Source organism: Fusarium tjaetaba (assembly GCF_013396195.1).
Source record: "Fusarium tjaetaba strain NRRL 66243 chromosome Unknown NRRL66243_c0000041, whole genome shotgun sequence".
NCBI lineage: Eukaryota > Fungi > Ascomycota > Sordariomycetes > Hypocreales > Nectriaceae > Fusarium > Fusarium tjaetaba.
This window is the reverse complement of record NW_023501237.1, coordinates 323094-340488: the sequence shown is the minus strand read 5'-3', so window position 1 is coordinate 340488 and position 17395 is coordinate 323094. Positions and strand designations below refer to the sequence as shown.

The window sequence follows — 17395 nt, the reverse complement described above, 5'->3', positions numbered from 1 at the left end:
TCGGCGACCCCGAAACAATACTGACATGTAATTTGAACTAGACGAGCCCGATTGCACAATTGAGTATTCTATGAATGACTTAGTGTTCCACTCTAGAGCTGTCTTACGGCTGCGGCAACTGATCGAGTTATTGCCTTGGATCTGCATTGGAGTATCTGGTAGACGAAAACAGGACATACAGAGTAGAATTCCCTTTCTTCGTTGCCACACTCCAATATTCGCAAAAAGTTAACACTACAAAACTTGGTGTAACTCGAGCATATCATGTCAACATCTCAAGTCAAGCAGCTTCTGTAGCTGAAAGCTTCCACTCACCGTTACATGAGCCTAGTATTAGAACCAAACTTAATAGTTTAGAATGCATGGTTCCGAAGTGTCGGTAATGATAATTAGCACTAGGATCGTTCCGACTTGCGGGCAACTTTATTCAGTTTGCCGATTTGACCATTTATACGGAGTACTGTTAAGGGCGCGCGTTTAACAACTAACTATTCCTAGGCCCAAGCTTTGACTGGCTGACATAGTCCAGGAACCTAGTACAAACTATGGAGTAGTGAAAACACGATCGTCCTCGCGCTTAGCTGTTCCCAAACAAGCGCGGTTAACAACCTGATTGCATGCTAGGATGCTGTTTCATCTACTCTGTATTGGGCAGCAGATTAAAGGCTTGCCTCGGCTTGGAACACCTTGCCAGGCTATCATATTACGATTTCCAGTGATACCCCTAATCCTAGCTTCATCCTCCCAAAAGTACCACGCTAAGAAGTAAAGCATTCATATAGATAACAGCAGAAGCCTACAAGCCTACTAGACTAACAGTATCACCATACTAGCAACATACTCCCGTTACCCTAGGGGGCAGATATAATATTATACTAAGCTGGCACGTGTTACTAAACTATAGTCAGTAGGTAATAACACTTGACGAGTCTAATGTTGAGATCCCCGTTCAAAAGTGTATCCAGGTTGTGAGTTGTCGTGAAAAGGGCCGAGGGCAGAGTCTGTATTCCACGCTACCTCGGCCAAAAACTATGGCCCTGGGAGTGCCTGGAAAATAACCCAGCTCCAGATTGAGCGCCGACTTGATACCCAACTAAGTACCATGCATTCCTTCAGCATGGTAGCAGTTACAGCCTAGAAACGGAAGACTACAGCGATGGAGTTGACCCTGATCGGTATTTATCCCGTATCACAGCTCATGATTGAGATCCACTCGTCCATAGCTGGAGGCCTCTGTCCCTTGAAACGGAATCCAATCTTTGATCGCAAAATGTAAGAAATTTAAAGATACTAGCTGTCGAGTACAACTCCCTTTGGATCTGGGATAGCAGAAGCGAAAACCACATGATCGCATAGAGAGGTTACCTCCTTCAATGGCCTTTATTATTAGTATGCACTTGGACTTGGCTTGATCTGGTGTGCCAAATGCCAGATTTGCCAATATGCAACTGCAGTCATAGACTTGAGAACGAATTCTAACTACTGTGGATTCGACACAGAGGACTAAATTCACTTCTAACGCTATCTACTGACATGAATGTGACTCCAAACTCCCATAGTTTAATCTGTTCATGACTCCCAAAACGCCCTTCTAGTTCGCTTCTCTTCGAAGCCAAGGAACAATTCCCCCTCTGCTCAACGTCTTCTCAACTAATGCTGCAGTAACCTCATCCAACCCTGCAGCTTTCGAACGCTCTAACCACTCTTCAACACTAATCGTCTCAATCTTGCCGTGTTCCGCTTCAAGGTACGACGGTAGATCCCCCACAGAGATCTTCTCCGTGCCGCAGTGATGCTTGTACGCTACTCTATCCTGAGTCTCGTAGATGGACCTAGCAATGCCCGCAGCCACAACGTCCACGGGAACAAAGTCAAAGCAACCACTCCACGAACCCAAGTCAGGGACTGATGCTGTCTTAACAGCGTAATGGAAGATGTTTTGCATAAGATCTGCTTTGGGGACATCCGGACCCGTGATATTGGATGGACGATGTATCCAGACCGGAAGGTCGTATTGGCTGGCATACTTCTCTAGTATAACTTCCGAAGCCCACTTCGAAGCAATGTAGCCAAGTGAGCCATCGGTAGGAGGTATAGAGTCTGCAACGGAAACCTCATCAAGGCCGTCTTGGCCAGTGAGTTGCACGACACCACCGGTTGAGACGAAGTGCATTGGAATCCTTCGCGTAATCGCCATTCGTGCTAGCTCCTTTGACGAGGATACATTCGGTCGCTGCAAGGACTGATATGTCTTGAGGAAAGAAACACCAGCGCCGTTATGAATGATTCGGTCGACTGTATTGGCAAGCTGATCAAATTGCTCTTCAGACAGACCGAGTCGTGGCATGGACAGATCTCCCGGGTAGCACGCGACTCGCGGAGATGAAAACGCTGGATCGCTCGTGTTGGAGGAAGACCGGACAGCAAGACAGTGGACCTTGGATACCCGCTTATCCTCGAGCAAAGTCTTGAGGATCGACACACCCAAGAATCCAGTTGCACCAGTGAGAGCGACTTGAAGACCATTTGCTGTCTCGGAAGGGTGTGGCTCTTGGGCTCCCACAATGCCCAAGTCAGCTTCAATGCGAGTCTCTTCATCCCAATCAATTAGCATTGTAGTAGCTCCTTGAGTCGTAGAGCCATCGATCTTCGCAGCCATCTCTCCAAGAGTACTCGCTTGGAAGAGATCAAAGACAGAGACGGTAACTCCGAGTTCGCGTGTGATGTACTCTCTCAAACTGACGATACGAAGGGAGTTGCCCCCTGCAGAGAAGAAGTCTGTGTCTGGGCCAATAGCCGCATCTACAAACGGCAGGGCCTTGAGCCACCCTAGCTTGAGCCTCTCTTGCGTCTCAGTGAGGGGCTTATCGATGATATCCTCATCATGAGGAAGAGGGAGAGCGTCAAGAGCATGTTGATCCAGCTTGCCAGAAGCGTTCATGGGCAACTGATCAATGGAGACGATTCTCGCGGGTACCATGTATCGAGGGAGGGATAGCTCCCTCAGAAGCTGCTTCAGATAGCCTTTCTCGTCTGATGGACGGTTGGAATGGGAAAGGATGACGAAAGCAACAAGGTATGCGCTGTCCCCTTCACCACGAAGCGAAACAGCGGCTTCGGGGATTTTACCATCGGAGGCCCTGACGATAGTGCTGGCAATATCTTCGAGCTCAATTCTGAAACCTCGAAGCTTGATCTGAGAGTCACCGGCGATACGTCCAAGAAAACAGAGACGCCCGTCTGACATAAACCTGGCCTTGTCACCTGTACGGTACATTCGAGTCCATCCGCGAGCGACATCTTCCGGTGGTGCGAAAGGATCAGGAAGGAACTTGGTTTCTGTCAGATCCTGTCTGTTGAGGTATCCAATGGCGACACCGGCACCTCCGATCACCAGTTCGCCAGCGAGTCCTGGACGAACAGGCTGCATGTTCTCATCCAGGATGTAGCAGGAGTAATTAGGCAAAGTACGCCCGATGCTTGGATTGTGAGTGTCGTGTAGAGTATTATCGAGCTCATTAGAACCACAGGTGGCGATGATAGTGATCTCGGTAGGACCGTAACCATTGCAAAGCTCAAGGTTCCTCAAGCCGAGACTCTTGAACTCACGGGTAACACGGGCTGTCATTGCTTCTCCAGCGAGAGACGCATGTTCCCAGTCGACGCATTGTCTCAAGTATTCATAGCCATGATGAATGACCGATAATGTAAGTGTAGGCGTCATGAAAGTGTGGGTGACTTTCTCATCCAGCATTAACTGCGCAAGTTGCATAGGGTCCTTGCGAGTCTCGCTGGATGCAACGATCAGAGTTCCCCCGAGCATGATGGCGAGAGTCATCTGGGTAAGCGACATATCGAAACCAAGAGGTGCCTGTTGAAGCATGCGACATTTGTTCAGATTGTTGTAGTGGATGAAACCGTCAAAGTGGTGTACAAGACTAGCATGAGTCAAAGCCACGGCTTTTGGAACACCCGTTGTACCGCTCGTGTAGAAAATGTAGCCCATCCCATCTCCTCTAGCTCGGTTGTCCAGATGATAAGTATTGGAAGGGTCAGCCTTGATAGTGCTCACGTTAATCAACTTGGCGTTCGTCTCTAGTTCGCGGGATGTTGTTGTAGTTGAGTCATCAATGAGAAGTACATCAGGTTGGCAATCGTCAACCATCAGTTGAAGACGCTTGATCGGGTTCTGGGTATCGAGAGGTACGTATACACCGCCGATTTCAGCAATGGCCATCAGAGTGGGAAGGATGTACATGCTGGGCTCGCAGTATACGCCCACTCGTGAATCCTGCTTAGCCCCTGCTTCAACAAGAGTCATAGCAATCTGGTTGACCAAAGCCTTCAGCTGACACCAGGTGAGAGCTTGTCCCTTATCTGTGACGAGGGCAATATCGTCAGGCTGTTTGACAACACATTCCTCGAAGTAGTGGCTCAAAGTCTCCAGGCGAGGAGATGGGATCCTTTCGCCTCGCCCAAGGGTCAATGCTCTGTCAATCTGCTCAGCTGTAGGCTTGCAGATTTGATCTACGGTCCCAGAAGGCTCCGAGGTGAAGAGAGCTAGCTTCTGTACATAATCGTCAAGAACAAAGCTCAACTCGCTTTCAGAATAGAGGTACTCTTGTGTCTTAACGCTGATAGAAGCAGATCCATCATGGTAGGTCTCAATGTCAAAGGTCAGGTCGTAGGGGTTGTTCGCGTCCTTGAATGCCACAAGCTGGGCTTGACAATCCGCCAAGGGGACCTTCTGAGTAGAGCCCATCTTGTAGTTCATGACGACCTGGAAGAGAGGACTGTGGGTTGTGGAGCGAGGAAGCTTCATCTCATCAAGAAGGACGTCGAAGGGCACGTCGGAGTGCGAAAGAGCGCCGTTGGCCTTGGACTTGGCGTTGGCGGCCAACTCCGCTAGAGTCTGTGAGGACGACAGTTTCAGTCGCAGAGGCAAAAGATTGACAAAGAATCCGACAGTATCGATATGTGTAGCATCGTTCTTGTTGGCCTCAGTAATACCAATGCACAGATCATTGACTGAAGCGAGATCAGAAAGGACAACCTGGAGAGTAGCAAGATGAACATGGAATGGAGTGACGTCAAGATGCTTAGCAATAGCCTTGATGCTTCTGCCCTGATCAACAGACAAAGTTCTCTCAAGTGCTCGTGTCGTGTAGTCCGTAAGGGGGATCCGTGTCTTCGTCTCGGCAAAGTCGAAGACGGGTAGTGTCGGTGGAAACTCCTCCAGTTCGGACCTCCAGTAGGCGAGAGTAGAATCCGAGACTTTAGCTTCTTTCTGAGCAATAGCGAAGTCAAGGTAGTCTTGCTGCTTGCTTGAAAGGGTCTGACCAGCGTATGCCATGGCTAGGTCACGAACCATGATCTGAGCGCTGTAGCCATCGAGTGCGATGTGATGAAAGCCGAAGATAAGGTCGAATTCGCCATCAGAGTCTGGGACAATAACAGCTTTGACGACATTGCCGTTCTCCAGGTCATATGACATCTCTTGCATGGCCTTGTACTCGATCTTGGCAGTTGAGTTGTGCTTCTGCTCTAGCCTGAAGCTAGAGTCCTTGAGCACTGCTTGTGTCGGCAGATCAGTGTCGGGATCAATGAAGAACGATGTACGGAGGGACTCATGACGATGGATCACCTGTTGGAAGGCCTTTTCCAGGTCATGCAGTCGGAGAGGACCACTGATGTGATAGTGCATGGTGACGTTGTATGTGCTGTGGTCCCGGAGGAACTGTTGAAGGAACCACAGGCGTTCTTGAGCGAAGGACAAAGGGCCGGAGCGATCAGTCTTTGACTGAATAGATGCCTCCTCGTCAAAACCAGCGTCGCTGGTAACTTGGGTTGAGTTTGGGCTGTTGCGAATGGTGAAGGGTTCGTTCTCAGTGGGCGAGGCTGAAGACATCGCCGTTGACGTCTCAACAACATTGAGAGTTTTGATGGCCTGGAAGAGTTATATTCAGGACTAGGAGCAGGAAAGGAATACAGAATCCATCATACCTGTTTGGTGACTTCCGTCTTGGGCTCGGTGTCTCCGGAAATAGTTGGTAAGTGAGAGACGACAGTGGAGCAAAGCTCAGTGATAGACGCAGTGTTAAGGATCTCTAACACAGGAGTATCAACATCAAGTTCCTTGAGAAACCACGATCTGATCTCCGCAGCAACCAGCGAGTCCACACCTAGGCCGAGCAGCGACTGTGACGTTTTGACAGAGCCGGCCTCAGCTTGCAGTAAGCGCTCAAGCTTGGTGCAAAACTCCTCTTCCACAACGGTGAGGATCTCGGCAGTTCCCTTAGCTTCCGATAGACGCTGAGAGATGGAGACCCTAGTGGTTGATGTACGCTCTTGGTGTTCCTCCTCGAGCGTATGGTGACAAAATCGCATGTTATCGCGCCAAAAGTACTTTTGGGCCTCAGGTTCCAAGCTGAAACGGTTGAGACCAGTGATGAGCTCGGGAGCATGAGTTGAGCTGGGCTGACCGACGAGAATTGCCTGAGAAAACATGTTGAGAAGATCAGTCTCAGAAATGGCCATGTAGTTGGAGCTACGCAAGGTAGCCTCATACGCTCCCGTAGAAGAGACGTAACCAACGCCGAGAACCATGCCAATGTGCATGACTGAAGCAGCAAGGCCCTTTGCACGTCGCTGTTCAGCAATGGCACTCATGAAAAGGTTCGAGGCAGCGTAGTTGGCTTGACCACGGTTACCGACAACACTGGCCAAAGAAGAGAACATGATGAAGAAGTCAAGTTTCTGGTCCAGGAGAAGTTCGTGGAGGTTCTGGGTACCCTTGACCTTGGGTCCAAAGACCTTGGTGAAGTCGTTGACCTTGAGCTCAGTGAATGTTCGGTCAGACAAGAGCAAGGCAGCATTGGCAGCACCACAGACTGGCGGCATCTCCTTGACGACCTGGTCATAGGCTTGCGATAAAGCCGCCTTGTCACCGACATCAGCCTGGTAGAGATTGACTTGAGCGCCTTGAATGCGAAGTTCTTTGAGCCACACTTGATCAATGGCAGCCACGTTGCGAGTGGTCAAGGCAAGATGGCGAACGCCGCAGGAGACCATCCATCTACAGAGCGCTTTGCCGAGACCTCCAGTGCAGCCAATAAGAAGATACGTCTTGTCGGAGCGGAAGAGTCGACTGCCATCAAGAGGCTGCACAACCGCAGGGATTGCTGTGTCAGCAGAGAACTCGACTACAGTGGCATACTCCTTGATCGATGCTCGCATATTGGGAAGATCAGAGAGCTTAACAACAGGTCCATCTCCACGAAGCTCAAGGGTCGACCGACTGGCGTCCCGAACACCGTGGATGATAGGATCCTTGACACCCTGAGAGGCGTTACCGAGGATGTCTTGCAGCTGGTGGAACTTGCAATGAGGGGGAAGACATCGGCGCAGAGGGGAATCGACAATGCTGTAGTCCTTGCCCGAGAGGTCAATAACGGCCTTCGTATGTTGAGGCATGATGCGATTGACAAGGCGCTCTGGCGCAAGAGCGTGGATGAACAGTACGTCAGTAGACCTTTCCCTGCTGCTCTCCGACGTAGTCAAGATGACATTGAGATCAAGCTCTGCCGCTTTCCACTGAAGAGCTGCACCCAAAAACTCATCTGGCTCATGGATAAGAACAGTGGCCCCAGCTTCAACGTCGCTCAAGAGTCTATCAGCGGTGATTGCAAGGGCTGTTTTACGCAGTAGGTGAGCAGCATCAATCTCGCTAGACGATAGATCCCAGACAAAGAATGGAGGCACAGAGACCCTGGACCTGTTCACCTCAGATATGGCGAGTACTCTGGTCTGAGAGTCTGTGTAGCCATAGCATAGATAGCCCGAAGATTTGGCGCCGACTGGGAAGGGAAATAGTAGAGAATGGGTGACCGTGATGTCGACAGGAGGCGAGGAGACGGACACGGGAATACAAGGAATGGGTTCGACGATAACAAACTGATTGGATCGCTGCTGGATCTCGATGACGTCCCCGTAGAGAGTCTTTGGAGATTGTATTGTCATCTTACTGGCATTGAGCTGGTTGTTGAGCGCCTCGTCGGACTTGACCCGAGGAATGAACCACCTGTCCTCTCTGAGAACTAACTCAGCTTCAATTGACCAAACCAAATCGTCAGATTTGAGTGATGCTCGATACATAAGCTGGAGGAATGCCTCAACCAGAAGAGATGCGGTCATTGGACCGACCTGGCCCTCGATGTCAACGTGCTGCAGATGAATGTGAGGGTACTCGGAAGCCAAGCTGCGACACATTCCTATGGACATGTTTGCAAATGGCTCATCCCTTTGGCAGCCTCTGGAGACACAGAGAACTTGTCGAGATTCGTTGATGAGCTTTTGTACACCTCGAAGCTTGTCATCTGTCAAGTCCTTGAGGATTGGTTCATCGAGATCCTCCAGAACTAAGGCTGACCGGGCCTGGATGTTGGATGAAGCCAACTCCTCAAAGCTACCAACATGGTGAACGATAGGTTGAGACGCACCATGGCTCATCTGGTGAATGATGGCCATGGCATCTTTGCCAATTTCTCGGCAGTGCCCACCAACGATGACTATGGATTGAGATAAGAGCCAGTCACTAGATGCAAGTCGTGGCTGTCTCAAAATCTCTATCCTGTCATCAACAGCTTGTGACAGCATGACCGAAGTCATGTACTTCTCAGCATCAACAAAGTCATTCACCGTCTTGTCAACACCAGAGAATCCAGTCTGCTTCAGCAGTGCGTCCCACTGAGATACAGGGATCGTGGGTCCATAGCGGCGTCCATCATCACCCCCGAGCCACCAACCCGAAAGACCGGACATCATGAGTTTTACACGGACGATGTCGCTGGTAACTTCGAGGAGCAGTAGCTGGCCTCCGGGTTTGAGTAGCTTGCGGGTATTTTGCATAGTGACAGCAAGAGATTTGGTGGCATGAAGGACATTGGAAGCGATGATGAAGTCATAGTGACCCTCAGGGAACCCTTGCTCAGTTGGGTCACTCTCGATGTTGAGCGGTTTGAAGATCATCTTGTCAGCCCAGCGATCGAAAGCCTCTGCAGCAGCCTCAAAGAAGCCAGTCGAGATATCAGTGAAAGTATAGGTCTCGAAGGTCGTTCCCAGCGACTCCATGATACCCTTGGTCGCACCGCCAGTTCCGGCGCCGATCTCAAGAATGTTCATACGGGGGTATCGATGAGCGATCTGCTTGGAAATCCTCCCGAGGTAGACGTTTGCTCTCTCGAAACCCAGGCCGAACTTGTAGATGCGGTTTAGCATGTCATCCTTGACCATGTGCTCTAGCATAGTAGTCTGCTTGCGCACGACTGCGGGAAGGTTCTCTCCCACGGCTTGGATAAGCTGCAGGTCGATGCGCCCAGGGAACCTGGCAGACTGTTGCATAAGCCAGTCCCTCGAGTCGTTGGACCACTCAATCCTGATGGTGGGATGTTGACCAGACTGGATCAAGGGGAAGAGATGGTCGATCCACTCAAAGATGCGCTGATAATGCCAGTCGAAGCCCGGAACTTCGTCGCGACCAACAGCGTTGTTGAGTTCCCGAAGATAAAAGTACGAAAGGCGCTCACAGAGATCAACAAGTTCAAGATCAGATGCAGTATCTTGGTCTTGGGTATCTGACTGCGCAATGCCACTCGCAATGTCAACCTCCCACTCAGTCTTTGTGTACAGCTCCTTAGCGTTGCTAGGTCCAGGCCGAAGGAGAGATGTGCACGTCAATCCCTGGAGCTGTAACACAGGCTGGCCATGGGAAGATTGGAAAATGTCCATATCGGCGGTGAGCTCACGCTCGTTGGTGTTGGTCAAGAAAGAGTCAATCACCAGGTCTTCGCCATGGCGGAGGTGGCTGGTGTTGACAATACGAAGGCTTCGGAAGAAGGTAGGGACAAAAGGAGCTTGGAGGCTTCCATCATCGGGCCAACAGTAAGCAGCAAAGATTGACTGGAAGGCGGCATCCAAAAGAGCTGGGTGAATCATTGCCGGAAAGTCAGGGACAACTTGACGGGCGTGTGCGGTTGCTAGACCCAACTGACGATCAATGCTCTGAAGATGCTTGAACTCGCCCGTGTACTCAAGTCCAATATTGGCCAGAGCGCTGTAGAATCTCTCCACGTCAACGGATGTAAGTGAAGCAACTGGCTTCCTCCGCGAGGGCAGACGGGCAGCGTCATCCAAGGAGCCAAACTCCACCCGGAGTTGCCCCTTCGCGTTACATTTCCAGCTATCATTCCGTCCACTCATCGGCGTAGACAATGTCCAATTGGCCATGGCGAAAGCCGGCTCATTTCTCTCAACCTGAAGAGTGAAAACAGTCTCCAGAGATTGAGAGCCTTCAGTTAACTGGATGGCACTCAGGATATAGACATCAGACAGCTCAATGAGCTGGATCTCCTTGGTCGCATCGATAGCTCGTGCGGCCTCCATGGCCATAACTAAGTATCCAGCTGCTGGATACACAACTTGCCCTTCGACTTTGTGGCCTTCCAGCCAAGGAACATCATCAAGTCGGAGATAGTTGATCCATCGCATGCTGTCAGCGGTATCCTCAACAGAGCGGGTGCCTAGTAGGGGATGAGGAGGCTGACTGCGCTGCCGGTAGTTCAATGACTTTCGGGATTCCCTCCAGAAGGACTGTGTATGATCCCATGCGTACGGCGGAAGTCCATCTGCCATAGCTGTGATTGATGGGGAGAAGGCTTGGGTATACGCAGTAAAGTCGACAGCAGACTTGCCCAGGTGCGACCAGAGGAAGCCAAGTGAGTCACTCAGGGCCTCAACGTCGTGAACATTTCTGGTCACTGTACCCTGATACGGCAATGGAGATCCAGTGGCGCGCTTATATGTCTGGTTGAAAGGACCCTTGAGGGCTGGGTGAGGGCCGACTTCCAGAGCCACATGACAGGGCGGGCTAACCTCCGCGACGAGCTCCGAGGCCACCGAGAAGAGAACTGGGTTCACCATGTTCTCAACCCAATACTCGTCACAGAGTGCATCACCATGCAGAGAGGCGGTGATGCGTTCCCCCAAGACGCTGGAGTACCACTCCACAGAATCGTCGCCAGGCAGAGACTTCACTCCAGCAGCTTGGAGCTTCTCAAGGTATGGCTGCGCACAGGGATTCATGTGATGGGAGTGGTAGGCAGTGTCAACCTTGAGAATACGAGCAAATGTACCTTGCGCGTCCAATAAGGCCTTGGCCTCCTCAATGCTGGCCTTGTCACCAGAGAGAGTAGTGCTAGCGGGGGCATTACTGGCAGCCACATCGACACGGCCAACGAAGTTTTCCTCACAGAAGGTAGAGGCTTCCTCATATGAGAGACCAACTGCCATCATGGATCCCTTCTCCCCATTCTCTCCACCAGCGAGCTTGGCACAGACACCCCGAAGGTATGCTACTCGAATAGCATCAGTCGCGGATAGGAAGCCAGCAGTGTAAGCAGCTGTGATTTCTCCTGAAGAATGGCCAATAACACACTCAAATGTTATACCAGCCTTGCGCAGTAACTCAACTACTATTATCTGGACCGCAGTGCAGAGTGGTTGTGAAATAGCTGCTTCGCTAAGTCGAGACGAGTCCTTGTCAGCCATAATTTGCTCAGTGAGCGTCCAGGTAGGAGGCTCTGCTAAGCTCTCCAATGACTCTTCCAAGGATGCCATCACGGCACGAGCAAAAGGAGAGGCTTTGAGGACCTCTCGTCCCATGGTAGGCCATTGCGCGCCTTGACCAGTGAAGACACCCAAGATACGAGGAGGCTGACCCGGTGGGACAGTCTGGCTGATGAAAGGCAGTACAGCATTCTCAGCTGTGGCGTCTCTCAACTTCTGCTCAAGACTCTGCAGGTCATGGCCAGAGAAGTAGGTCTGAAGGGGAAGTTGTGATCGCCTCTGTGCCAGTGTGAAGATGATCCTGTCGATCTCCCCTTTGTCGTTATGCTCAATTGCCCCTGCAAACTGTGCAATTTGCTTGCGTAATGAGAGATCTGAGTTGGCAGAGAGGACAAGCGGGGTGGAAATAATGCCGTCAGGCGAACTGGCCTCCGTGTGAGGGTTGTCGAATTGCTCGATGATGGCGTGGACATTGGTTCCACCGAACCCAAAGGAATTGACGCTTGCACGTCTGGGAGATCCAGGAGCCAGCTTCGGCCACGGTTTAGACTCAGTGGGGAGCCTCAAGTTGGAGACGTAAGGCTTGAGGGCCGGGTTTAGATTCTCGAAGAGCTGGTTGGGAGGAATGATTCCTCTTTTGACAGCCTCGAGAGCCTTTATCAGACCGGCAAGACCAGCGCATCCTTCGAGATGGCCGATGGCTGTCTTGACTGAGCCTACATACATGGGCTCAGGGACGATATCCCCATCAGTGAAGAAGGCTTCGTGAATAGCACGAGCCTCTAGAGGATCACCGGCGGGTGTACCTGTCCCATGAGCCTCGAAGAATTGACAACGGTCTTTGAAGAAGTCAAGACCGGCATTCTTGTAAGTCTGTTGAATCAAGACCTTCTGTGCCTCTGGACTTGGTAATGTGATACCGTTCGTTCCTGTAAGTGGTTAGCAAGATAATAATCTTAGTTATGAGAATGTTTCAACTTACGTCCGTCAGAATTGACTCCAATCTCCCTAATAACGCCTTGAATATAGTCTCCGTCTGCCAACGCTTGAGATAGAGTTTTCATCATGATGGCTGCTACACCCTCGCCTCTCGCGTATCCGTTGGCAGAGGCATCCCACATCCTACTTCGTCCAGTTGGGGACAGCATGTGCAGCTTGGACTCAGAAATCATCATTTCTGGTCCAAGGATAAGGTTGGCGCCTCCAGCGCAAGCGATCTTGGAAACACCGTTGCGAAGGGCTGTAACAGCATCGTGGACCGCAACAAGACTGGAAGAGCATGCCGTATCAATGGTCATAGAAGGTCCCTTCCAGTCGAACAGATAAGAGATTCTGTTGGAGAGAATACTGCGAGCGGTACCGGTGGCCATATACTTGGGCATATCTTGGGGATCACGCATGAGCATTTCATGATAATCCCCCGTCATGCATCCAACGTATACAGCGGTATCAGACCCCTTGAGATCTTCCATAGGCAGACCAGCTGCCTCTGTTGCCTCATAAACAGCTTCAAGCAAGAGCCGTTGCTGAGGATCCATGGCCTCAGCCTCACGTGGATTAATTTTGAAAAACGAGGCATCAAACACTCGAATATCCTCGGACAAGAGATATGCCTTCTTCACATCGGTGCAGCCATTTTTATCACCATTGGTGCTGTAGAATGCATCTACATTAAACCTGTCGTTGGTAATACGGGACTGAACGTCTCGCTTCTCGCACAGGAGGTCCCAGAGCTTGGAGGGGGTGTTGGCGCCGCCGGGGAAGCGGCAAGAGGTGCCAATGATGGCTATGGGCTCTTTAGGGGGGGATTGATTGTCAGTCATGATTGAAGTAACTGGCCGAATTCGTGTTGAACTTGTTGGTGGTGAATGATGAAGAAGAAAGCGTCTAATGCGATACTGCTCAGGATATCACCGTCGTTGATTTTGGATTTGTCGGTATAAGTGCCATTGCCATGTCACTAATGTTTACATCCACAGCAGTATGTTGTGCTACGTATCTTGGAAAAAGACTTTTGTGGACTTCCTAAATCAGACTTAGACATGGCCCCCATGAACCCATCCTTTGAACTGTCGTAATGGCTGAATGAACTGTGTGCCCGAGCTGATTCAGGGGCGTATAGGAGTGAATTGCGGCCGCAAACTGCCGGAGCTCTCCTCCAGCCCTCCAAGTTCCATCGATTCGGGTCGTATTCCTATCCCATCATGAGGCATTTTCATCGTGTAGGCAAGCCTCTGTCATCGCCTCATCCCCATATCCACCGTACTTCAGGGTTTAAATCCCATCTACATGGAGTCTTAGATGAGATCTAACATATTGAAGGACGGGGGCGTATAGAGGCTTGTTGGGAACGGGCCGGTTTACCCATGTGTGGCCTCATTTGACCACATACCCATGTAGTCTGACATGACTAGTTACCAGCCAAGTAAAACGTGGAGGTGTATGGGGTTGCTTGAAAAAAACATCCGAAACGAACGATTCGGGATCTCCCGGATGGCGCCGCTAGCCGCTTGGCTCAGCCTAAGTTAACTTCCTTCGATGCTTACGAAGTTACGCCATTTCAAGCGGGGGGGTGGCTTTTGCTTTTACTTTGCTCTCTCAAAGAGACAACCCAATTGAGCAAATTATCAGCCCTAGTCAGTTTTCCTTACGACTTTGGAAGTTAGCGTGAGCTAGGTACATCTACACAGCCTTATGAACGTCCATGCCATCCAGTTCATGCTTGAGGCATACATCTCGATGCCCCAAGAAACGTTCCCTCTCTTTTCCTCTCAATCAAGTTCCAATTATTCATCATGCACAAAGTCTTTGCCTCAGATTTCTTCAACTTCGAATTCCTTCGCCTCCTTGGCACTGTTCCCTTCCAAGGAGCAGAGGTTGGCGAGTGTCTGACCACCGCGGGGCGCATCAAAGATGGTGATCCCGAGAGTTGGTATCGCGCCTGGCGTGATCAGGCAGACAAGGCACAAGCTCTAGCAGAAGAAGCTGCTGCTGTCGGCGATAAGACCGGTGCTTGCTGGGCTTATATCCGTGCTGCCAATTATTGGCGGGCCAGCGAGTTTCTGCTGCACTGCACCCCCAATGATCCTCGCATCTTGGCTTCTTCAAAGGCCAGTGTGGATGCCTTCGACAAAGGCTGGGTTCTTCTAGATGCCACCGTCAAGAACTTTGAGATTCCTTACGAGAAGGATTTCAAACTGCCTGGCAGACTCTATCTTCCTGCCCCACATCACAGGCTGCCTGGCAAGATTCCCGTCGTGCTTCAGACTGGAGGCTTCGACTCTACTCAGGAAGAGCTCTACTTCTATGGTGCTGCTGGTGCTCTTCCCCGAGGATATGCCGTCTTTAGTTTTGATGGACCCGGTCAAGGTCTTCCCCTACGTGTTGGGAAACTGAAACTTCGCACTGACTGGGAGTACGTCGTGAGTCAAGTCCTGGACTTTGTCACAGATGGCGTAGCTCCAGTGTATGATCTTGATCTTGAGCGTCTAGCCATCTTTGGAGCCTCCCTCGGCGGCTACCTGTCACTACGTGCGGCAGTCGATCCCCGAATCAAAGCGTGCGTCTCTTGTGACGGACCTCTGGATCTATTCGAGATAACCCGCAGCCGCATGCCACCCTGGTTCATCAACGGCTGGCACTCCGGTTGGGTAAGCGATGGGGTCTTCAACTGGGTAGTAGATGCCCTAACTGCCGTAAACTTTCAGATTGCATGGGAGTTTGGGCACGGCAAATGGGTTTTTGGGGTTGAAACGCCGGCAGATGTGCTACGAGTCATGCAGCAGATCTCACTCAAAGGCGGATACCTGTCAAATATCAAGTGCCCCACGTTGATAACTGGCGCTGCGGATTCGTTCTACTTCACGCCTGATATCAACGCCAACCCCATATTCGAGGGGCTGACGTCTTTGGGACCCGGTGAGAAGCATTTGTGGATTGGCAAGGGGGTTGAAGGTGGAGGGTTGCAAGCCAAGATTGGAGCTTTAGCGGTTGTTCACCATAAGATGTTTACGTGGTTGGATAGTACTTTTGGCATCAAGCGGGATGTATTGTAGCTTACTCTTGCCCGTATTTCGTATTTCATAGTTCGTAAACTACTTTCGGCCTAGACTCTAATGTATTCACTATGTACGTACCTACGGACTTTGGTATTTACGCTTTAGCTTTCAGTCTATTGCGTACCGACAAAGGGGGGGAATTCGGTGAGTAGCGAATGGCGAGCAACTTGGACCGATAGCGTCTCACAAAACTTGAATCGACCGATTGGGAGTGTCGTATATGCAAGTAAGCACCGAAACTTTTGACTGGATTCAGCAGCGCAACGGCAAATGGCAATTTGCGGGAAGTGGGTGAACTGCCGGGCTTCCGTTCACCAGCTCCAGTAACATAAGGCAACACTCCTTGCATCCTGCCAGCCGTATATCCGAATATCAGTATAGGTACCTGCGACGCCCCACCGTCGTCTGTGCGTATTATAGTAAGCACTAACCAAGAAATGCGAAAAACAAGGATGGGAGAAGGTTCGGGATTCAAGGAGATCGTCTAATGCACGCATTGTAGAGTAATGGATGCACATCTCCAAACGCGTCAAACTGCATTACTAAAATGAGGATGCGTTCTTTTCCGATGTGATGATGTCAGATTTCTTACGGTAATTGCTATCAGGCCATCGAAATCCTTCGGCAGCGGACTTCGCCAAACAGCGCAACATCGGAACCGAGGGACTAAGATTTGCCGATGGTTCTCGAGATCCATCAGATGATGCTGATTATCCGTTCTTATGTACCGTCCATCGCTCAATAGACTTCAGAAAACAACAGCGTGAACATCAAATCAACAGACAAAATGACTCCGTTTGGAACTCTTTACACGTATATGCCTAATGCGAGAGTTTTCAAGGTACAGTAATTATGTCTTTATCTGATATTTTCTAATCTGACTAACTCTTTGCTCAGATCCTCGCTGCAGCAAAACTCAACAATATCACACTTGAGATTCCTGCTTATCAACACGGGGTGACCAACAAGTCAGCAGAATTCCTCTCGAAATTCCCAGCTGGAAAAGTCCCAGCATTTGAGGGCCCCGACGGCTTCTGTCTCGTGGAGTCTGACGCTATCGCCCAGTATGTAGCCCAATCAGGCCCTCAAGCAAGTCAGCTGCTTGGCCAAGATGCCATGAGTTCCGCCAAGATCAGACAATGGATTTCTTTCTTTGCTGAAGAGATCTATCCTACTGTCCTTGACCTTGTTATGTGGCGGGTAGGGTTAGGAGCGTTTGATGAAACTACCGAGACAAAGGCACTGGCTCAGCTGGTGTATGGTTTATCGGTACTGGAGAAGCGCCTGAATACTGGTACCTTGCTTGTTGGAGATGAACTGACGCTTGCTGATCTTACTGGTGCTTCTACGCTCTTGTGGGCTTTTATGCACATTATTGATGAGCCTATGAGGCAGCAGTATCCTAATGTTGTCGCTTGGTACTTGAAGGTTGTTCAAAACGAGGAAGTTGAGGAGGTTTTTGGGAAGCCTAATTTCATCGAGAAGAGACGTGTTGGGGCTAATTGATGTTATTCGGCATATTAATCTGGGAATATCTTCAGCCTCCATCGCCATTCCAAGAGTAGTCTTGTGCTGCATCACAGTGTGTTCCAGTAAAACGTGTAAGCAAATAGCCTAGAGTACAGAGAAACATTACTTGGAATACTAAAGATATATATAAAAATAAATCAAAGCAAAAGAAATATCTAGTCAGGTAGAATATACAATAATAATAA

At 50.3% G+C, this 17395-nt stretch overlaps 3 protein-coding genes across 3 annotated transcripts; 2 read left to right on the top strand and 1 right to left on the bottom strand.

The window, feature by feature from the left end:
- Positions 1 to 1591: 1591 nt before the first annotated feature.
- On the bottom strand, positions 1592 to 13445 carry FTJAE_2345 (polyketide synthase; the record flags this gene model as incomplete). The annotated part of the gene is made up of 3 exons (XM_037348530.1): positions 1592 to 5947; positions 6004 to 12551; positions 12605 to 13445. The coding sequence occupies 3 exons, from the start codon at positions 13443 to 13445 to the stop codon at positions 1592 to 1594; spliced, it is 11745 nt and encodes a 3914-aa protein (XP_037210597.1).
- Positions 13446 to 14417: 972 nt separating this feature from the next.
- Positions 14418 to 15677, top strand: FTJAE_2344 (fusarin C cluster-hydrolase; the record flags this gene model as incomplete). Its single annotated transcript, XM_037348529.1, has 1 exon — positions 14418 to 15677. One exon carries the CDS (start codon positions 14418 to 14420, stop codon positions 15675 to 15677), a length of 1260 nt encoding a protein of 419 aa, XP_037210596.1.
- A 790-nt stretch (positions 15678 to 16467) lies between these two features.
- FTJAE_2343 (fusarin C cluster-translation elongation factor) lies at positions 16468 to 17186 on the top strand (the record flags this gene model as incomplete). The annotated part of the gene is made up of 2 exons (XM_037348528.1): positions 16468 to 16521; positions 16578 to 17186. 2 exons carry the CDS (start codon positions 16468 to 16470, stop codon positions 17184 to 17186), a joined length of 663 nt encoding a protein of 220 aa, XP_037210595.1.
- Between the last annotated feature and the right edge of the window lie 209 nt (positions 17187 to 17395).